Source organism: Sus scrofa, chromosome 13, assembly GCF_000003025.6.
Source record: "Sus scrofa isolate TJ Tabasco breed Duroc chromosome 13, Sscrofa11.1, whole genome shotgun sequence".
Classification (NCBI taxonomy): domain Eukaryota; kingdom Metazoa; phylum Chordata; class Mammalia; order Artiodactyla; family Suidae; genus Sus; species Sus scrofa.
In genome coordinates this window covers 120,726,814-120,750,193 of record NC_010455.5, presented here as the reverse complement: position 1 = coordinate 120,750,193, position 23,380 = coordinate 120,726,814, and the positions used below count along the sequence as shown (strand labels likewise).

The window sequence follows — 23,380 nt, the reverse complement described above, 5'->3', positions numbered from 1 at the left end:
CCTGCTCCTTTCTTCTCTGATTTCATCTTGTCCTGGGCAAAGGAATTGAGATAGATTAATGCTATTGTAGCCATCCTGATTTTACTCTAATGCCTGCTAAAGAGTACAGCTGAGGGAGTTCCCATTGTGGACCAGCAGGTTAAGAACCCAACTAGTATCCATCAGGATTTGGGTTTGATTCCTGGCCTCGCTTAATGGGTTAAGGTCGCAGATGCAGCTCGGATCCTGTGTTGTAGGCTGGCAGCTACAGCTCTGATTTGACCCCTGGCCCAGGAACTTCATATGCCACAGGTACAACCGTAAGAGAAAAAAAAAGATAAGAAAAGGTTCAGCTGACCCTTGAATAACTCAAGAGTGAAAGGAGCTGACCTCCACACATCGAAAATCTGCATATAACTTTATAGTTGGCCCTCTGCATCCCTGGATCCTTCCAAATAACAAATCATGTAGTATTGCAGAATTACTACTGAAAACAATCCACATATAAGAGGATCTACACCGTTCAAACATGTGTTGTTCAAGAGTCAACTGTTTGGATTTTTGGAAGCATACAAATTTAAACTATTTAAAAATAAAAACTTACCCTAAAAAAGTATGAAATTAAAAACCTCTTTTCTGTCTGGATTTGTGAGCATATATAAAAATGACAGGTACTTTTTTAAAAAGTGAACATTTAAGATGAAAAAAAAAAATCTCATACTGGCATTTAGGGGAAGAACTGACAACACATGGGACTGATTTGAAAGGGATTCCTTTGTAACAGAAACCTGATGGAAGTCTAGGGAAAGTGAACCAGAAAATAGCGTGATAAATTTTAGGAGTTGGTCTTTCACACAAAGCAGAACTTGTAAATGAATCACAACATTTTATATTTTCAAACCGAATTTACCCTCCTCTGCACTATTCTTAAAATATTAAAGATTTTATGAAAAGGAGTTCCCCTTGTGGCTCAGTGGTTAACAAATCTGACTAGTATCCATGAGGACGCAGATTCAATCCCTGGCTTTGCTTAGTGGGTTAGGAATCTGGAGTTGCCATGAGCTGTGGTATAGGTCACAGACAAAGCTCAGATCCTGTGTTGCTGTGGCTGTGGTGTGGGCCGGCAGTTAGAGCTCTGATTCCATCCCTAGCCTGGGAACCTCCATATGCCGCAAGTGCAGCCCTAAAAAGCAAAAAAAAAAAAAAAAAAAAAAATTTATGAAAAATACAAGCATTACAAATAAGAGCTAAGAAACTAGAACTACAGTCCTGCAATTAAATATCATCACACTTCCTTAATATAACTAAGAAAACATTATCTTTAAAGTTAACAGTGATCAAAGTTAATTTGCACATTTAATTATTTTTATATGTGACCTATTTCCTCCGTAATAGAAAGAAAAACGTAGAAAACAAAACAAAAAATGAAAAACAACATAAAAATAAGTTGCAGAGTAAAAACTGCAACAGAACTGTTATTACAATAAACGAACAAAAGCTTTATTTAGGTCACACATTTTGTATGACAAAATGATTTTTTTGGCTACATATTCCAATGTACACAAGCACATGAAAAATGGCTTAGCAAAAATACAATGCTTTGTGGTAAGAATAATTTAATGTATTTTACCAATTCTACTGTTTCCTGGACATAGTCTTTAAATAAAATATACCTATATAAAGGTATTATAAGGGCAAGGTAATTTTATACTGTTAACAGACCCAAAGCAAGGTGAGAAGGAATAATTTAAAACGCCCATGATATAAACACAATAATTTAACTTTGTGTATCATATTACATAAATTCCATTTTAGGATTTAAGGTAATTTGCCATCTATTAAACCACTCTAGGCTTCCAAGAACTTCAGCTTAGTGCAGAAGTGGATTGGGACCGACTCTCCAGCTATATGACACAACATTTAGAGTGATCTTTGACTAAAAGGATTCTTTTTTTTTTTTTTTGCTTTTTTAGGGCCACACCCACAGCATATGGAAGTTCCCAGGTTAGGGGCTGAATTGGAACTATAGCTCCAGGCCTAAACCATAGCCACAGCAAGGTGGGATCCAAGTTGTATCTGTAACCAATAACACAGCTCATGGCAACACTGGATCCTTAACCCACTGAATGAGGCCAGGGATTGAACCCACCACCTCATGGATGCTAGTCGGATTCGTTTCCACTGAACCACAATGAGAACTCTCCAAGATTCTTAAATCATGTGCCAATACTTTACTATAGGAAGCTCATTTCTTAAAGTTTACGATATTACCTCCCAAACTTGATTCCTAACTCTAACACACATCTTCAGAAGCCACTGTGTATGGTGATTCCTCAGAAAAGTAAACACAGAATAACCATGTGATCCAATGATTCCACTTCTGGGTATAAACTCAAAAGACTTGAACAGAAAAATGTACACCCGGGTTCATTCCAGTATTATTCACAACAGCCAAAAGGTGGAAGCAACCCAAATGTTCACTGACAGATGAATGCATAAACAAAATGTGGTATGTACAATGGGATATGATTCAGCTTTAAAAAGATTTTGATTTATGCTATACCATGGATGAACCCTGAAGACATGTTAAGTGAAATTAAGCCCATCATGAAACAACAAATTTCTCCTACATAAGGAATAGGAATTGCCAAATTCATAGCCTGCCAGGCATTTATAGAAGTGGTGTGGGAGACAAGACATTAGTGTTTAAAGAGCATAGAGTTTCGGTTTGGAAAGATGAAAAATTCAGGAAATAGATGATATTATGTGAGGATGGCATAACAATATGAATGTACTTAATGCCACAGAACTGTGCCCTTAGAAATGGTAAAGATGGCAAATTTTATGTTAAATATATCTCACAACAATTAAAAACATCCATTTCACCCATCTGGGACTTTACCACGGATTTTCTAGAATAGAAGAATCCTATCTGGCCATAATTCAACCATGATAGTAAATGTCTCTTGTTTGCTGGACTGGTGAAAAACATGTATGGAATTAGAGACATTTATGATAAAAATAAACATGTGATGTTCATTTAATTTAGATAAAATATTAAAATTATAGGTTCTAGGAGTTCCTGTCGTGGCTCCATGGTTAACGAATCTATCATCCATGAGGACACAGGTTTGATCCCTGGCCTTGCTCAGTGGGTTAAGGTTCTGGTGCTGTCATGAGCTGTGGCGTAGGTTGCAGATGCAGCTTGGATCCCTCGTTGCTGTGGCTGAGGCGTAGGCCAGCAGCTGTAGCTCTGATTTGACCTTTAGACAGGGAACTTCCATATGCCACAGAGGCAGCCCTAAAAGAAAAAAGAAAAAAAAAAAAATCATAGGTTCTAGTAAGAGAGAATTTAAGGTTTCTGTAACCAAAATGCCTTAACTGATTTTTTTGGTTTACCTATCCAGTTGCACACTGGCTGGACAAGGAGTGAAACTAGTAAATCTTATTAACTGTGGTATCCAGATTGGAGATAGATAAATAAAATGAAATTTCTACTAAAGTTTCTCAGTCACTTCTAAGCTTTTTCCTTCTTTACTCACCATCATAAACAACAACTTCCTTTTTTTTTTTTTTTTTTGCTTTTTTTATAGGGCAGCAACCGAGGCATGTGGAAGCTCCCAGGCTAGGGGTCCAATTGGAACTATAGCTGCTGGCCTACACCACATCCACAGCAATGCCAGATCAAAGCCATGTCTGCAACCTACACCACAGCTCATGGCAAAGCCAGATGTTTAACCCACTGAGTGAGGCCAAGGATCAAACCCACAACCTCATGGTTCCTAGTCAGATTCATTTCCACTGAGCCATGATGGGAACTCTACAAACAACAATTTCATATAAGATGGCTTTTAAGTCCTCCTCAGTACATTAGAAGCAGTGGGATTACAACTCTGCAAAAGGCCAGAGACAGTCAATCATAAAACACATCCTTGGAGTTCCCTGGTGGCCCTGGTTAAGGATTCAGCATTGTCACAGCTGTGGCTCTGGTTCAATCCCTGGTCCATGAGCTACTGTGTGCTGCAGGCACGGCCAAAAAACACAAAACAAACCAACAAAAAACTCCAAAAAACATATCCTTTACACAGGACTTTCAAGTTTTAAATTAAAAAAAAATATATATATATACACATATATATATATAAATCACAAAGACACAATGGCAAAATTTTAAACAATAACATAAAAACTATACTGAAATCAACTACACTTCAGTTAAAAAATAAAAATAATGGAGTTCCCATTGTGTCTCAGCAGGTTAAGAACCCCACTAGTATCCATGAAGATGCAGGATCAATCCCTAACCTTGCTCAGTGGATTAAGGTTCTGGTGTTGCCATAATCTCCAGCCTAGGTCACAGATTTGGCTCGGATCTGCCACTGCTGTGGCTGTGGTGTAGGCCGGCAGCTGCAGCTCCCATTGAACCCTTAGTGTTGGAACTTTCATGTACCATAAGTGTGGCCCTAAAAAAATAAATTAAAAATAAAAATAAATGAATGAAATAAAAGTATAAAAGTATACTGAAGTCAAAGAACAGAGACTGTCTTGTTGATTTACAATGTTCTGTCAATATTTAAATTGTATTGCAGGATATAAATGAATGAAATAAAAGTATAAAAGTATACTGAAGTCAAAGAACAGAGACTGTCTTGTTGTTGATTTACAATGTTCTGTCAATATTTAAATTGTATTGTAGGATAGGAATGGAAAGAGCATTTATGAACTGTTAGAAATAAGGGGCACTGGGCCCTAGAGTTGAAATCCAACTATGTACTTGTATGGCCTTGTATCTAAGTCATATTACAGGTATTCACTATCTTGGGTCTACAAAAGAATCCCTCAAGTTAGAAGCCGCTGCTTATACCGAAAGCATAATAGCAGCATCCAAACCAGGAAACTACAACAAATATTTCCAAGTACAGATTTAAACATGCTTGTGTGTTACATAAAAAATTCTAAACAATGACAACAAAAAAATATTAAAATCAGAAAATAGTGAATCCTATTTAGTTAGACAAGAACTGAAACAAAAGGTAGAAAAAAGTAAGCTGGAAGAAAGATACAATTGTCTTATTTATATGCTGAGAATCTGAGAAACATGCTTCAGAACGAAGTAAAACAGGTCTGCGCCAGGTTAAAAACAACAACAAAAAAGAACTCAGCAAATCAGAAACTATTGCTATGAAAATTTGATAATTAACCTTTAAGCATGGAAATGATTATTTAGCAACATTGAGTCAAACTGACATAATTCTGAAAATATCTTTTATAAAAACACAAAATAGGAGTTCCCGTCGTGGCTCAGTGGTTAACAAATCTGACGAGGAACCATGAGGTTGCGGGTTCCATCCTTGGCCTCGCTCAGTGGGTTGAGGATTCGGTGTTGCCGTGAGCTGTGGTGTAGGTCACAGACGCGGCTCAGATCCACATTGCTTGTGGCTCTGGCATAGGCTGGCAGCTACAGCTCCGATTAGACCCCTAGCCTGGGAACCTCCAAATGTCGCGGGAGCCTTAAAAAGTGGGAAAATAAAATAAAATAAAATAACATCTTAGTGTATTTACAGTTCTTTCAGCAAGCAATTCATTTATCCTATATAATGACTATTAAAACTGCACTGCTGATCTGCAAATTCTTGCCTTCTGGTATCTTCCTGCATGTAGTGGAAAAAAAAATTTTTAGCAACCACAGAGTATTTACTTAATACTTACCAAGTTCTTTCCAGCGCATTAAGGATGACTGGTAATGAAAAGGAATACATGACTTAGTCCTTGATGAAACCTTAGTGATTTAGGCCTTATCACTTAAGATATCACCTAATTTCCTATCTCTTCTCACATATTTAAGATCAAATTATGGATGTGTTTATTTAGAGTTCAGGAAAGAGGGCTGGACTTGAGATTGTAACCCAGCAAGCATAATGATGGTGGTTAAAGTCAAAGATATGCACTAGACTCCCTATTAAGAGTGAACAGAGAAGAAAGAGACTAGGAAAGACATGGAATTCTCAAGGCTATCATTTAAGATACATGCAGAAGAAAAGGAATGAGCAAAGGAAAAAGATCATCAGAACAGAAGAAAAACAGAAAACCCAAGTAAGGGAAACAATCTAAGACTTAATTGTTCTTTAAAGTCTGAGAAACTGTCACAGCCCAGGGAAGCCTAGGAACACATAAAGACTAAATGTAATGTGTTATCCCAGATGAGATTATGAATCGGAAAAAGAGTATTAGTGAAAACTATAAAGAGATGTCATCTTACACCTGTTTAGAATGAAAATTATCAGGAATTCTATCATGGCTCAGCAGTAACAAACCCAACTAGTATCCATGAAGACGTGGGTTTGAACCCTGGCCTTGATCAATGGGTTAAGGATCTGGCATTCTGTGAGTTGCAGTGTAGGCTGCAGACGCAGCTTCAATCTGGCATTGCTGTGGCTATGGTGTAGGCCAGCAGCTATAGCTCCGATTCCACTCCTAGCCTGGGAACTTCCATATGCTACAGGTGCAGCCCTAAAAAGCTAAATAACTAACTAAATAAATAAATATAAAAAATAAAAACAAAAACAAAAAAAACTCAATCTCTTAGATTCAGAAATGCAGAGAAGACATTGGTGATTGCCAGAGGTGAGGGTTGAGGAGTGGGCAAAATGGGTAAAGGGAGTCAAAAGGTAAAAACTTTGGAGTTCCCATCATGGCGCAGTGGTTAACGAATCCGACTAGGAACCATGAGGTTGCGGGTTCGGTCCCTGCCCTTGCTCAGTGGGTTAACGATCCGGCGTTGCCGTGAGCTGTGGTGTAGGTCACAGACTCGGCTTGGATCCTATGTTGCTGTGGCTCTGGCGTAGGCTGGCAGCTGCAGCTCCGATTCGACCCCTAGCCTGGGAACCTCCATATGCCACGGGAGCGGCTCAAGAAATGGCAAAAAGACAAAAAAAAAAAAAAAAAAAAGGTACAAACTTTTATTTATAAAATAAGTTAGGGGATGTAATGTATGGCACAGTAACTCTAGTTAACAATACTGTGTTGTATATTTGAAAGTTTCTAAGAGTGTAGATATTAAAAGTTCTCATCACAAGGAAAACTTTGGTGATATATGTTAAGTAGATTTATTGTGATGATCACTCTGCAATACATACAAATATCAAATCATTGTTGTATACCTGAAACTAATAGAACGTTGTGTGCCAATTATATCCCCATAAAAAAAGAAATTAGTGAAAAACTACTATCTGAATAAAATATGGGGTTTAATAATAATGTATTAACACTGGTTCATCAGTGTAACAAATGTAGCACCTTAATTTAAGATGTTAACCACAGGAGAAACTCAGTGAGAATAATGTTTGGAATTCTGTGTATTATTTTTACAATCTTTCTGAAAATCTAAACCTATTTTAGAATAAAAAGTTAAACTTCTTAAAAGTTAAAAAAAGACAGTCCTCAAAAACAAGGACATATATAAGGTTAAACAAAGAGACGTGCGTGCACACACACACATATGCATGCTATACTGACTTTCTTTTTATTTTGCCAGAGAACACTGAAAATGTTCTCTCTATCTACAGGAAACATCATTAAGTAGGGAACCCAGGGTCAAAGAGACTGTTTAAAGATTGTTAAAAGCATCCCTGATTATTTAAGAATTTTGACTTTTACCATCTCATAATAAATCCCTAAGTTTCTTTCTTTCTTTTTTCTTTTTTTTTTTTTTTAATTCTGCACAGGAACTCTCCTGAGGTAAAGCGGATTAAGGATCTGGTGTTGTCACTGCAGTGGCTTGGGTCACTGCTATGGCGTAGGTTCAGATCCTTAGCCCAGGAACTTCTACATGCCACAGGCACAGAAAAAAAGAAAAAAAAAAATCTGGGAGTTTCTGCTGTGGCTCAGTGGGTTAAGAACCCCACTAGTATCCAAGAGGATGCAGGATCGATCCCTGGCCTCCCTCAGTGGGTTAAGGATCCAGTGTTGCCATGAGCTGTGTTGTAGGTCACAGACGTGGCTCAGATCCTGTGTTGCTGTGGCGTAGGCCCCTAGCCCAGGAACTTCCATTTGCCACAGGTGTGGCCCATTAAAAAAAAAAAAAAAATCTGCAAATATATGTTCAAAAAAAGTTGATCAACACTGGCAGGTAAGTAAACACTGCATCAATTTCCTTTAATTCTGCATAAGAGTTGGATCTACAAAGTCTGAGGGTCTCCTGCACATCTAAGTTGGAGGCCAGATACTCCATAATATTTAAATTTCAGTAAGAAAAAAAAAGTTAGACAACCGCTTCCCTGTCTCTCAATAGTAAAAAATCAAGTCCACCCTCACGTCTTTGTTAGAGTTTTCTGAACTACTATATTAAAGAGCATAGTGGAGAAGTGAGATAAGGATATCTATATTCCCTTTGTAGCTCCAGAGATACATGAATGAAAAAAATGTTTCCTAGGTAACATGTGATTAAGATCTGAACTGACTATATTATACTCAAGATTTATCTGCTAACTGCACTCACTGCAAAAGGCTTCAAAGCAAAATCTTACAATACCAATATGTAGCACAAGTATTTATTGAGAAATATGTGCTTGATACTATGCTAGGCACTGCATCAAATTTAAGTAAAAATATTGGACCATTTTGGGGAGTCCTGTCATGGCGCAGTGGTTAACGAATCCGACTAGGAACCATGAGGTTGCGGGTTCGGTCCCTGGCCTTGCTCAGTGGGTTAAGGATTTGGCGTTGCTGTGAGCTGTGGTGTAGGTTGCAGACGCGGCTCAGATCCCGCATTGCTGTGGCTCTGGCGTAGGCCAGTGGCTACAGCTCTGATTCGACCCCTAGCCTGGGAACCTCCATTTGCCGCTGGAGCGGCCCAAAGAAATAGCAAAAAGACAAAAAAAAAAAAAAGAAATGGACCATTTTGAAATATCAAGCCACTGAGTATTTCATTTGTTAAATTATTCCATAATTTAATTTCTTTTTCTTTTTCTTTTTTTTTTTTTTTTGCCATTTCTTGGGCCGCTCCTGCGGCATATGGAGGTTCCCAGGCTAGGGGTCTTATCGGAGCTGTAGCCGCCGGCCTACGCCAGAGCCATATAGCAACGTGGAATCCGAGCCGAGTCTGTAACCTACACCACAGCTCACGGCAACACCAAATCCTTAACCCACTGAGCAAGGCCAGGGATCGAACCCGCAACCTCATGGTTCCTAGTCAGATTCGTTAACCACTGCGCCATGACGGGAACTCCCAAATTATTCCATAATTTAATTTCTAAAAATTAAATGTATAAATACTACGAGCATTGACTACATGCTAGGTATTATGCTTAGCACTGTGGAAATACTAAAGTGAGAAGTCAGGGCCCCTGCATTGAATAAAAGTTCATTTTTAAAAAATAGGGCCTTTTAATAAGCATGAAAAGTGAAACAAGTATCAAGTAAAATGAGTAAAATCCTGACTGGAATAACAATAAGTCATTAGATGATCTGCTTTTTTTCCTACAGAAAATTATCAGATATCTTCTTCTGACTGAGTTAACCTCATTTTAAAATATATAAGGAGTTCTGGTCATGGCTCAGCAGAAACGAATCTGACTAGTATCTGTGAGGATGCCGGTTCAATCCCTGGCCTTGCTCGGTGGACCAGGGATCTGGCATTCCTGTGAGTTGTGGTGTAGGTCGCAGATGTGGCTTGGATCCTGAGATGCCATGCCTGTGGCATAGGCTGGCAGCTGTAGCTCTGATTCAACCCCTCGCCTGGGAACTTCCACATGCCATGGGTGCAGCCCTAAAAAGCAAAAAAAAAAAAAGAAAAAAAGAAAAAAAGGATGGCATTTCATTATAGATGTAAGATATAATAATAATTATTAATAAAAATGGACAACTATCTTATCTCTTCTTAGCATTTCCAAATTTCTATCGCAACATCAAACTTATCAAACTTCAAAATAATTTTGCAATTCCTAAGCTTTAAGAGGAAACAAGAAATTTAAAACTTTGAAAATTGTTAAAAAAAATGCATCATGCTATTCAAAATCAATTTAAATATGCTGCATGTAACATTAGATAACATATTCTAGAGGAGATACAAATTGAGGTACAAGAAAGGCCTAACTTCTTCTGGTACCTAAAAATGTCACATCAATTCGAAAATGGCCAAAGGGGACTAACTATGGGAATTCTTGGTCACTTCTCTCCTTTTCTACTACAAACCCGTCACTTCCACCTCAGAGTACCTTCAAATTTCTTTTCCCTAACTGCTCCTCTCTTTTTGTCTCACTCGTGGGTAGATTTTAAATGGCAAGACTGGGAAAGAGATAAATAAGGGAAAACTGCTGCTACTTCTCATTCTCTTCCACAGTTAAACTCCCTAGAGCAACACTCTAGTGTTTGAGTTCTGCCTCTGGCACTAATCAGTTAGTGACCTTGGAAAAGTACATACTTTTAACTCTTCACAAAAACAAAGACAGATAAAAAAATTTTTTTTAATTAAGAAGACTTAGCTAGGCTTAAAATAAGATAACCATTTCTGTAATGAGCCTTTGGGACTCTGAATCTGGAAAGAGGCAGTCTGAAGTTCAACCCCCTTTTGTACCAGAGTCCCAGTTAGGTTCAACTCAAATAAGGGTGAAAAAAGCTATGTACTTTTTAACGTGTATAAAACTTTCAAAAAGATAAGAGAATAATATTAAAACAACAACAAAATACTACAAATCAGGCAGATATGCATCAATGAAAGAGGTCCAATAACAAATTCTGAAAAAAAAGTCATTTAAATTAATTCGGAAGGATGAATTGTAGATGGAACATGCATGGGAAAGAATGTGACTAGAAGCTAGAACTAAGAAATTCACACTGAGAGCAGCACAGAGAGAAAACAGATGAGAAATATGAACAAAAAGTTAAGAGTCCTAGGGCATAGATTAATATCAAGCAAGAGTTCCAGATTGAGAATATTAAAGGTGGAGAAGCAGTATTTTAAGGAAAAAAATGGCTGGAAATTTTTCTGAACTGTAGAAATGAGTTTTCTGATTGAAAGCACACAATTGTACAGCAATCTCTTTGTCCTGCATATTTTGCAGTTTTATTATGCTGTATTCATATTATTATGTTTGCATAATAAAACTGCAAAATATGCAGGACAAAGAGATAATCTTAAAAACAATGTGAAAGAGATTATTAGCAAAGAAATGATAACTAGATTAAAAGCATATTTTAAACCAGCAAATGTCCAAAAGCAATAGAATTAGTATCTTCAATGATGAGTGAATGTAACTGCTAATCTAGAATTCTGAATTTACCTAATTTAATATTCAATATTAACTATGAAATAGACATTTTAAGATATAAAAATGAAGAAAGTTTACCACACATAAAGCCTTGCTTAAAAATAACTAAAAGATGTATTTCAGCAAGAATAAAGGCAAATACAGAGGAAAAAAGGTGGTATTCAAGAAACAATGCCTAAGAGAAATCACTAAATCCTTGTAGTAAATCAAAAGGATTAACATTTTAAAAATTCAAAAATGTTTTGTGTTTAAAAAGAAGTAGAACTACAACACACATTATAGAAGAAAATATCTGCAACTCACACATCTGATAAGGGTCTTGTATCCAGAACATATAAAGAACTCTTATGACAAAAAAAGGACAACTTAAAAATGGACAGAAAGATGTAAGCATTTCACCAAAACCCCCCCAAAACAAACCAAAAAAACCTCCCACAAAATACAACCCTCACCCCCCAAAACTTGGCTAATAGGGACATGAAAAGATGTTTGAAAACATTAGTCATTCGGGAAATAGAAATCAAAAGCACAAGTTACCATTTACCATGACATGGCTAGAATCAGAAAGATAAAAATAGGAGTTCCCATTGTTGATCAGTGGGTTAAGAACCTGATGTAGTCTCCATGATAATGACGGTTTCAACTCTAGCCCCATGCAGTGGGTTAAGGATCTAGCATTGCCACAAGATGCAGCGCAGGCTACAGATGAGGCTCGGATCTGCATGGCTGTGGCGAAGGCCTCAGATTCAGCTCCCATTTGACCCCTAGACTGGGAACTTCCACATGCCAGAGGTATGGCTTTAAATAGAAAAAAAAAAAAAAAAGACAAAAATAAGTGTTGGCAAAGATATAAAGACACTTGAACCCTCATACATTGCTGGTGGGAATGTAAAATGGTATAGTCATTTTAGAAAATAGTCTGGCAATTCCTCACAAAATTAAAAATAGTTATCATATGACCCAGTGATTCTGCTACTTAGATATTTACAAAAGAGAAACAAAAACATACATCCACAAAAACCTACACATAAATGGTGAAAGCAGTATTATTTCTAATAGCCAAACAGTGGAAACAAATGAAATGCCCATAATTGATGAATGAATGAACAAAATGTGGTATATCTATACAAGAGAATATCTTTGTCAATAAAAAGAAATAAAGCACTGACACGTTACAACACAGATGAACCTTGAAACATTATCGTAGATGAAAAGAAGACAGTCACAAAATACCTCATATTGTATGATGCCATTTATACGAAATGTCTAGAGGAGGCAAATCTACACAGACAGAAAGCAGATTAATGATTGATAGGGGCTAGTGGCTTGGGGGAATGGAGAATGAAAGTTAATGGGTAGCAAGTCTCCTTTAATGCGCAGGGAGTCTTTTTTAGGGGGTATAAAAATGCTCTAAAATTTGGAATTCCTTTGTGGCATACTGGGTTAAAGATCTGGAGCTGTTGCTGCAGCACCTTGGGTTGCTGCTGTGGCACAGTTTTGATTCCTGGCCAGGGAAGTTCCACATGCTTCAGGTGTGGCCAAAAAAAAAAGTTTGAAAATTAAGAGTGTGGTCATGAGTGCAGAACTCAAAGCATATAATGAAGAACTGAACTGTATACTTTAAAGAACAAACTGAATGGTATGTGAGTTATTTCTCAATAAAGCTGGTAAAGGAAAAAAAAAGAGCTAAACTATTGTGTAATAGTAATGTGGAAAGTGAGAGGGAATACTAAAGTAAAAATCTTCTCAGTCCCTTAGAGTTCCCAATGAGGCTCAGCAGTAACAAACCCAACTAGTATCCATGAGGATGTAGGTTTGATCCCTGGCCTCACTTAGTGGGTTAAGGGTCCAGTGCTGCCATGAGCTGTGGTATAGGCTGCAGGTAAGTCTTGGATCCTGCATTGCTGTAGCTGTGGCATAGGCTGGCAGCTGCAGCTGTGATTCGACCCTTGGCCTGGGAACTTCCATATGCTGCAGGTGCAGCCCTAAAAAGCAAAAAAAAAAAAAATATATATATATATATATATATATATGTATATATATACACACACACACACACAATGTGTAGGTTGATAGGGATGCTCAATATATAGGCATAGCTAAAAAAAAAAAAAAAAGGATAAAAATACAATCCATAGTTTCTATATGATCAAAGGGAAAAACATGAATTGAAACTTAACAAATTTAATGCAAAGCCAATCAAAATCAAAGATTTTCCACAGAACTAAACAAACTGATTATAAATAAGAGCATACGGAAGAGTAAAGATCCAAAGCATTTCTAGAGAAAAAAAAAGGGATTAGGGTTCTGCCTGGCCAGATAACTATCAAGACTTACCATAAGCTACTGTCATTATGATAGTGCATTTTTGGTGCACCAACAGATCAACAGATGTATAAAACAGAATAGAAAATCTAAAAAGAGAATACATTATGAAAGAGAACCCTGGTATGTGACAGAGAAGGCAAACACAGGTTGGTGGGGGAGTGAGGGCTCATTCAGTAAGGGAACTGGGACAAATAACTTCCCATACGGGAGAAAACAAATTCTCTACTTTATCTTTTTTTTTTTTTGGCCTTTTCTAAGGCTACTCCTGTGGCATATGGAGGTTCCCAGGCTAGGGCTCTAATCGGAGCTGTAGCTGCTGGCCTATGCCAGAGCCACAGCAACGTGGGATCCTTAACCCACTGAGCAAGGCCAGGGATCGAATCCATAACCTCATGGTTCCTAGTTGGATTCGTTAACCACTGAGCCATGATGGGAACTCCTAAATTTATTTATTTTTTGCCTTTTCTAATTTCCCTACTTTATCCATATACAAAAATAAATTCCAGGTATGTTAAAGACCCAAATGTTGTAAAACTAAATTTTAAGACAACTTGAAGGAAATGCTACAAAAATAGTTTTATGACCTTAGTATACAAAATGAATTCCTAAACAATAAAAAGCAGAAATCATTCACCTGATAAAATTCACCTAAAAATAAATTTAAAATATTGAAAAAGACACCATCAACAAAGTTAAATACAAGCGAAAGACTAGAAGAAGATATTTACAATATATACAACAAAGAATGGGCATTCATACCACAGAAGAAACTAACAAGGAAAAAACAAACCACTCAATAGAAAAAATGGATAATCTAGTCATATGAATGAAATACAGGACATCTGAATCTCTCTAGCAATCAGGAAAATACAATTAGGGCAAAATGAGCTACCTGTCACACTCATCAGATTGGTAAATTTTTTCTTTTTTTGGGCCGCAGGTGCAGCACATGCAAGTTCCCAGGCTATCGGTGGTGGAATGGAGCTGCCAGCCTATGCCACAGCCACAGCAATGCAGGATCCAAGTCAGGCCTGTGACTTACACCACAGCTCACAGCAACGCTGGATCCTTAACTCACTGATTGAGGCCAGGGACTGAACCCAATCCCAGTCAGTTCGTTTTGGCTGAGTCACCATGGGAACTCCTGCTAAGTTTTTCAAGTCTGACAGTACAAAGTGTTGACTTGGCAATATCTAGCAATAGCTATAATGTGCACACTCCATAACCCAACAATTTCACTTCTAGATATTCCAATCAAAAAAAAAAGGGGGGAGTTCCCATCATGTTGCAGGGGAAAGGAATCCGAATAGGAACCATGAGGTTTCGGGTTTGATCCCTGGCCTGTCTCAGTAGGTCAAGGACCCAGCGTTGCCGTGAGCTGTGGTGTAGGTCGCAAACACGGCTCGGATCTGGTGTTGCTGTGGCTATGGCGTAGGCTGGTAGCTACAGCTCCGATCTGACCCCTAGCCTGGGAACCTCCACATGCCGAGAGTGCGGCCCTCAAAAAGCCAAAAACCAAAAACAAAAACATAGGAGGAGTTCCCGTTGTGGCTCAGCGGAAATGAATCTTACTAGGAACCATGAGGTTGTGCGTTCGATTCCTGGCCTGATCAGTGGCTTAAGGATCCGGCCTTGCTATGAGCTGTGGTGTAGGTCATAGACTTGGCTTGGATCTGGAGTTGCTGCGGCTGTGGCGTAGGCTGGCAGCTGTAGCTCCGACTGGACCCTAGCCTGGGAATCTCCATATGCCGCGAGTGTGGCCCTAAAAAGCAAACAAAAAAACATAGGGGAGTTCCTGTCGTGGCTCAGCAGAAACAAATCCAACTAGGAACCATGAAGTTGTGGGTTCGATCCCTGACCTTGCTCAGTGGGTTAAGGATCCAGTGTTGCGGTGAGCTGTGGCTCCAACTAGACCCCTAACCTGGGAACCTCCATATGCCACAGGTGCTGCCCTAAAAAGCAAAACTAAACAAATGAATAAATAAATAAACAAACAAGAATGGTCTCTACAACCTTTTTTTTTTTTTAATAGGGAAAAAAATTGACAACAGTTCAAATATGCATTAGTACTAGAAGAATGTCTAGGGCAGGAACTGTTTCATTTTGGTAGTTTCAGAGCATAGCAATAAGCTATCACAGAGTACTAGTTCAGAAAATGTTTGAGTGAATAAGTAAATAAATGTGAAAGAAATAGTGTTACCTAAAAGTAGATAGAGTTGAGAAACAGCTTTTGTTATATGGAGAACTAAAACAAAACAAACAAAAATCCTTGCCTTCATGACATAAGTGAGACAGGTAAAATACAGAATATGTTTAACAGTGCTAAGTGCTAAGAGAAATTTAAAAAGTGGGAAGGGGATAGGGAAGTATGGGGTGGCTGTTTAAAATTTTATACTGAATGACCAAAAAAGGCCTCACTGATAGGTAACATTTGAATAATGACATGAAGGGAGTGAAGGAGCCAGCAGCTAACTGGGGGAAGAACATTCCAGCAGAGGTGACAACCAGGACAAAAATCATAAGATTGAAGTATGCTTGTGGCACTTCTCTATGATGAATATCAAGATCTGTGTGGATAAAGCAAAGTGAGCGAAGAATGATGGGAGGTGAGAAGTGGTTTGGGGAGGGGGATGGATACAGATCCAGCAGAGACTCTGGCTTTTACTCTGAGCAAGAAGGCAAGTCCTTAGAGGTTTTTGTTTTTGTCTTTTTGCTATTTCTTTGGGCCGCTCCCGCAGCATATGGAGTTTCCACGCTAGGGGTTGAATCGGAGCTGTAGCCGCCGGCCTACACCAGAGCCACAGCAACACGGGATCCGAGATGCGTCAGCAACCTACACCACAGCTCACGGCAACACCGGATCGTTAACCCACTGAGCAAGGGCAGGGACCGAACCCGCAACCTCAGAGTTCCTAGTCTGATTCGTTAGCCACTGCGCCATGACGGGAACTCCCCTCAGAGGTTTTAAACAGAGGAATTACATGATCTAACTTGTGCTTTAATAAGATCACTCTGGCTGCTATGTTCAAAACTGACTGCAGGGAGAGAAGGGATATTTAACAATGATAGTGGCAATCAATACGGTTCTTTGGGGGTTTGTGGTTGTGGCTCAGTGGTAAGAAACCCACCTAGTATTCATGCAGATGCAGATTTGATCCCTGGTCTTGCTCAGTGGGTTAAGGATCTAGCATTGCTGTGAGCTGTGGTATAGATCGCAGTTGCATTTGGGATCCAGGGTTGCTGTGGCTGTGTTGCAGTCCAGCAGCTACAGCTCCAATTCAACTTCTAGCCTGGGAACTCCAATATGCTGTGGATGTGGCCCTAAAAAAGCTATTAAAAAAAAAAAGGTTCTTTGGGGGATTGGGATTGGGGCAAGGTCCCTACTTCAGTGCTGCTTGATACCTGGAATTCCACTAATGTTTGACCTAACTCAATCAAAAAATGGGTACCTGAGATTATATGTCTGAACAGAGATAAAAGAAGCAAATATTCTAGGATCTAGGATCTTAAACATTAATTTTTGAGGTTAAAAGGTACTTAGCCACACCAAAATAATACCACCATAGGCCTGTGCTTTCCTTTCCAACTCCTCCATTCATTCCTTGAGAGAAGGGCAAAGAACACAGGTACTTCCAAACTGATGCTGAAATAAATCGGATACTCATTCATTTAGTCAACCAACATTTGGTGGGTGAGTACCTACAACGGGCCAGCTGCTTTTTTGAGTTCAGGGGCTATACAGATGAACAAAATACGGCCCCTGCTCTAAGATATTTACAGTCTAGTCTAAACCCAAGTTGCTGCAGTGACAATGCTGGATCCTTAACTCACTGTGCCACAGGGGAACTCCCCATGGGCTTTTAATGCTTATACAGCAGCACCAGTAGAAATATCAGCCACAAATGTAAGCCATATATGTAATTTAAAATTTTCTAAATTGTTACAACCACTATGGAAAACAGTATGGAGGTACCTCAGAAAACTAAATATAGAACTACCATATGACCCAGCAATCCCACTCTTGGGCATATATCCCGACAAAACTTTCCTTGAAAAAGACACATGCATCCATATGTTCACTGCAGCACTATTAACAATAGCCAAGGCATGGAAATAACCTAAATGTCCATCAACAGAAGGATGGATTAAGAACACATAGTGTATATACAAAATGGAATACTACTCAGTCATCAAAAAGAACAAAACAATGCCATTTGCAGCAACATGGATGGAACTAGAGACTCTCATACTAAGTCAGAAAGAGAATGACAAATACCATATGATATCACTTACATCTGGAATCTAATACACTGCACAAATGAACCTTTCCACAGAAAAGAAACTCATGGACTTGGAGAAGAGACTTGTGGTTGCCAAGGGGGAGGGGAAGGAGTGGGATGGACTGGGAATCTGGGGTTAACAGATGCACAATGCTGCATCTGGAATGGGTAAACAATGAGATCCTGCTGTATAGCACTGGGAACTCTAGCCACTTGTGATGGAGCATGATGAAGGATAACGTGAGAAAAAGAATGTGTATATACATGTGTTTGTGTGTGTGCGACAGGGTCACTTTGCTGTACAGTAGAAAAATTGACAGAACACTGTAAACCAACTATAATGGAAAAAACAAAAATCATTTAAAAAATTTCTAGTAACTGCATTTTTTAAAAAAGGTAAAAATAAACAGGTAAAATGGCAGTATTTTACTTTACCAAATAAATCCAAAATATTATGACACGTAACTAATATAAAAAATTTAAGATACTTTACATTCTTTTATTATACAGTTTCTGCAGTTCCCGCAATGGTGCAGCAGAAATGAATCCGACTAGGAACCATGAGGTTGTGGGTTCGATCCCAGGCCTCGCTCAGTGGGTTAAGAATCCAGCATTGCCGTGAGCTGTGGTGTAGGTCACAGATGCGGCTAAGATCTGGCGTGGCTGTGGCACAGGCCAGTGGCCACAGCGTCAGATTCAACCCTAGCCTGGGAACCTCCACATGCCGTAGTGCAGCCCTAAAAAAAAAAAGAAAAGAAAAAGAAAGAAAGAAAAGAAACTGTATCCTAGAATGACAACATGAAGTTGTATTTTTGTAAACTTACAGTACTTTTCTAGCTTTCTTCAGGACAGGTCAATCTTGAATTCTGTCACTTTATCACTGAACACAGACGCAGTATTATGGATTCATACTTTATTTTCTCAACTATTCATTTATTTAGCATAAGTTTGTATTCTTCTGTCAAGTGCTGTGTGAATACTATGTAACATTCAGAGATGAACAAGGCCCTCACTGACCTACTAGGGATCAGTGTCTCCAGTATTTATCTTATTATGTCTGCACACAGTGAGTGCTTTATTTTTTATTTTATTTTAGTCTTTTTGCCTTTTTCTGGGGCCGCTCCCGTGACATATGGAGGTTCCCAGGGTAGGGGTCTAATTGGAGCTGTAGCTGCTGGCCTACGACAGAGCCACAGCAAAGACAGAGCCACAGCAACGCGGGATCCGAGCCACGTGACAGTGACTGCTTTAAAAACATAGCATTATATTGCCCTGTAAAGAAATACTACATGTCAACTAAAATGTGAAATGATAAAGATTTTCATTTAAGTTTAAAGCAATGTTGTACAACAGAATTTTATGTCATGATGAATATACTACTCTGAACTGTTCAATATGGTAGCTAATAGCCACAGATTTTAAATTTAATTAGAATTTTAATAGCCAAATGGTTAATGGCTACCATAAATACCTAAATATTAGTATATAGTGAGTAGCTAATGGCATTTCCACTATTATAATCAAGGTGCTGTCATCTCTAATGAGTTAACACACATAATGTGATGTTAGAAATGAATACACTATAAATAAAACTAATTGTACCAGAAAGACATCATAAGAAAATTTTCCTGGTGTAAAATAACTAGCATTTTAAGACCAAAAAGAGCAAAATGGAAAAGAAAAAGGAAAGGACAGTCCAATCTTTTCAGTCTACTTCTGCAAAAGAAAACATCAACCTTCTGACACCTCCTAGTTTTTCTCATTGTGTCAACAAGTGAAATCACTTTGTGGAGATAAGGAGTCAAGCATTTCTGTAGAGAAAAATTACTAGAACACAGGAGTTGCTTCTGTAACAAAATGACAATAAACTTCTTACAGCATAAGCTGTTGAAAATCGAGTCATATAATGAATATAGTGTATTTGTATACTGAGTTATATTTGTATTTATATTATAAATATAACTCCAAAAAACCTGTCTTTGTGATCTGTTTATTAATTTCTCCAAATGTGTCCCATTTATATGAATTTTTAAGTGATCCTACTGCTAAAAGACTCAATCCATTGAGCAAATGAAAATATGATTTAAACTAGACTTTGAATTGAATTAACTCCTGGTATAGTAACTAGAATGGCTGTTTATAACTGGAATAATAAAACTGTGTATCCACTATCCTTAGTGTATGACTTAAGTGACTGCACAAACTTAATCAGAGAGACAAAGTCCTACATGGGCACAGGTCTGATTACTTACTTGGAAGATCTGATAACTTAAAAGTAAAACCAGTGAGGTGAGCAACTAATGTCAGAGATGGCATTCTTTATGCAAAGCAACTTGTTCAACTTGTTAACCACTCCATAAGGCAGTAGTCTTGTAAATTAACCACACAACTTCCTTCCCTTCCTTTCAGCTGTGCTCAGTTGAAGCCATTTTAAAAACATTACCACACTGCCTACGCTGAAGATGAGACTGGTTATACAACCAGAATTTTATTCAGGCTAACAAAAATATCTAACACTGAGAACTGTAGTCTTAATCTACTAGGAAAAAAAAAAACCAAACTTTGAGACTCACTTTAAAAATGATCTTCCTGAGTTCCCGTCGTGGCACAGTGGTTAACGAATCCGACTAGGAACCATGAGGTTGCGGGTTCGATCCCTGCCCTTGCTCAGTGGGTTAACGATCTGGCGTTGCCGTGAGCTGTGGTGTAGGTTGCAGACGCGGCTCGGATCCCGCGTTGCTGTGGCTCTGGCGTAGGCCGGTTTAGACCCCTAGCCTGGGAACCTCCATATGCCGTGGGAGCGGCCCAAGAAATAGCAAAAAGACAAAACAAAACAAAAACAAAACAAACAAACAAACAAAAACGGGAGCGGCCCAAGAAATAGCAAAAAGACAAAAAAAAAAAAAAAAAAAAAAAGATCTTCCTAGCACGCAAAAATATCAAACAAGCCTTCCACACATGAAGATGGGAAAACCAAAAGCATGAGATCAGACCCATAATAATTAACATCTGAGAGTCAAGTTACCCAGCTGTGGCTTACTGCAAAGAAGCTGAAGTATTACAACAATATGGTATTATAATGGCATCATTAGCTTGGTTTCCTAATAAGGCATATATCTGAATTCACAATTACCTAAAAATAGAGAGCTAGCATTTGTCTGAGGGAGTGGCAGGCAACAGTAGTTTTATTTATAAGATTTTTTTGGAGAATGATTCCCACAGCAAAATGAATTAACACAAGGCTGGCTCTGAAACCGCATACATTAGTCTAAACGTAAAAATGTTCTGGAGCAGGCAAATAGAGGTATCAATGCTTTAGTCCCACAAAATCTTTACAGTCCCATGAAAATCATTTTTGCCTCACTGCCTTTTGAATTAGTAAATGAGAACACCGATCGTAGAAGCATTTAATTACTAATGCGATTTAGAAATTAAGCATCAACCAGTAACAGACCTCAACATGGAGACAAGGCTAGGCTTCTTCAGCCAGGAGCAATTTCTGTCCTAATTGTCACTGATGCCTTACTGCTGTATTTTGAGGGCTGTAGTTGCCAGGAGGCAAGAAATTTTTCTCTGTGAATTAATTCTGAGAAAGGTGGCACTTTTTATATGCCTTAAATCACCCTTTTCTAAGAGTCTATTTTTCTACAAATGTTCCATAAAACTGAAAAGTTAAGCACTGGTTCCCAACCGGTCTTCTCCAAACCGCCTGGAGGAGAACGGAAAAAAGTAAGGTTTGCCTTCCAAGTTTCACTTGGGGTTGGGTGAGGACAAGGTATAAAGGAAAACAGTCCTTCATAACTACCGTACTTATCTTCTAAACTAGACAGGGTGTTGGAAAATTCTTTCTTTCCCTCACCCAGACGTTGGGTAACATTTTCGTTGAGAGTGGTTAGACTAGATAAGCTACCCTCCTTTAGGCAACCTTGAAAACAGTGAGAAGGGGCTGAAGACAAGTCCTTCCCCTCCACTCAAACGCGTCCCAAATTGCTAGAGGCAGGAAACACAAACCTCTTTTCTCTCCCCAAGACCTACTCTCTTTCCGTTCCCTCGCCCTAGTTCCTCAGGAGGTCGCCGACCACCCCCGGCCCCGCTTCTGGCCGCAGCCGCCCATAAAAGGCGAGGAGGAGGTAGTAACCGAGAAGTGCGGGCAGCAAGCAGCCGCCTCCCGCCTCAGCCTCGGCAGCCCGGGCTCGGAGGCAAGACGCGTGCCGGGGCTGCGCGCGGCTTCGCCGGCTCCGGGACCCGCGCCCGCCTCCGCCGCGGCCTAGCCGGGAGCCCGCGCCGCCGGCCCGTCCCCGCCACCCGGGCCCGAGAGGCCGAGCAGGATCGAGCGTCCGGGAGCTGAGGGACAGAGGCACCTACCAACTGCTGTCGAATCCAGCGCCACATGCCCCCGCCGTCGCCTTCCCGGTCCCGCGGGACTGGGGGTCCGAGGTGCTGCAAGTGGAGGCCGACGAGCCAGAGGGGGAAGTAGTAGAGCCCCTCTGGCTGAAGTTCCGCTCGACGCCGCCGCCACCACCTCACTCCCCGCGCCGGGGCCGCATCTTGCCGTGCCGGCCCCGAGGTCCTACAGGCGCGGCCCCGGCGCCGCCCCCACCCGGCGCAGCCGAGCCTGCTGCCGAGCCGCAGCCACCTTCATTATTGACCGTTGTCACCCGAAGCACCGCCACAACCCCACCCCCGGCCCCGGGCCCCACCCGGGCCCGCCCCCGGCGCCCCGGCCCGCCCCGGATGTGACGAAAGGGATTGCGCGAACCGAGGGGCCCGGCGCGCCTCGCAGCCGTCAGGGAGCGGGGCTCGGCTGCATGGGCGGGGCTGGCGGAGAGGGCGGGGTTCCGAAGCGGAGTTGGAGCTCTGCCCCCCACCCCCTTATTTCAAGGGTAGGATTAAGTCGCATCTGAGTGTCAGTCTACCAAACGGGCGGTTCTGGCTGACTGCTACGTTTCTACCTCCTGTTGCAGGTCTGTTTCTGCCTTCTTTGCTTCCCCCAGTCGCCCAATGCGCATACGCGCAATCTGGAGTGTAGCGACTGAAAGTTAATCCCCGGAGGTCTTCAGTTGCGGTTCAGTTAAATTACCAAAGTCTTTGCCTCTATGCAGCTCTTTTTAGCAAACGACTGAACTGGGGCTAGAGGAACAGTGATCACCTTTAAGTGATTTTGAAAGGAGATGCAACTTCTTTGTGCCTGGCCCAGTGTAGGACCAGTGTTTCCCAGACAATGGACGAGATATTCTGTCTTGCAAGTGCCAAATTGAATAGATTAGGGAGAAAAATACTTTCTGAGGGAAGGTAGTTGTTTACTGTTAATTGCCAAACTCCTGCAATCAAAAACACCCCATAAGTAGCAAGACCTAGGTAAGATAAGGGTGTGGCTAAATAGCAGTAGGAAGCAGCTGGAGCAAGGCCTTGACCTAGAAGGTTGAAATGAAGCTCCAGGTCTGGCTTTGTTCAAAAGCAGGCTCCTATACAACTTGAGTGTTACTGTATGCCTAGTGTGTGCAGCATTTTGCTGAATTAAAACAC

The 23,380-nt window shown here is 40.0% G+C and overlaps 1 protein-coding gene across 21 annotated transcripts in view; it reads right to left on the bottom strand.

Moving 5' to 3' along the window:
• Positions 1–22,561, bottom strand: part of ATP11B (ATPase phospholipid transporting 11B (putative)) — a 146,275-nt gene extending 123,714 nt beyond the window's left edge. For 9 of the 21 annotated variants that reach the window (XR_002337765.1, XM_021069872.1, XM_021069865.1 and 6 more), the window contains exons 1-2: positions 22,220–22,532; positions 4,285–4,442 (exon numbers count right to left, since the gene is read on the bottom strand). Coding sequence is in view for 18 of the 21 variants with exons in the window: in XM_021069872.1 (XP_020925531.1) it covers positions 4,285–4,425 (141 nt within the window). In the remaining 3 variants the exon portion in view is untranslated. Of the gene's footprint in view, positions 1–4,284; positions 4,443–22,219 lie in introns of all 21 variants that reach the window. The other 12 variants (XM_021069876.1, XM_021069867.1, XM_021069875.1 and 9 more) reach the window with 6 other exon arrangements.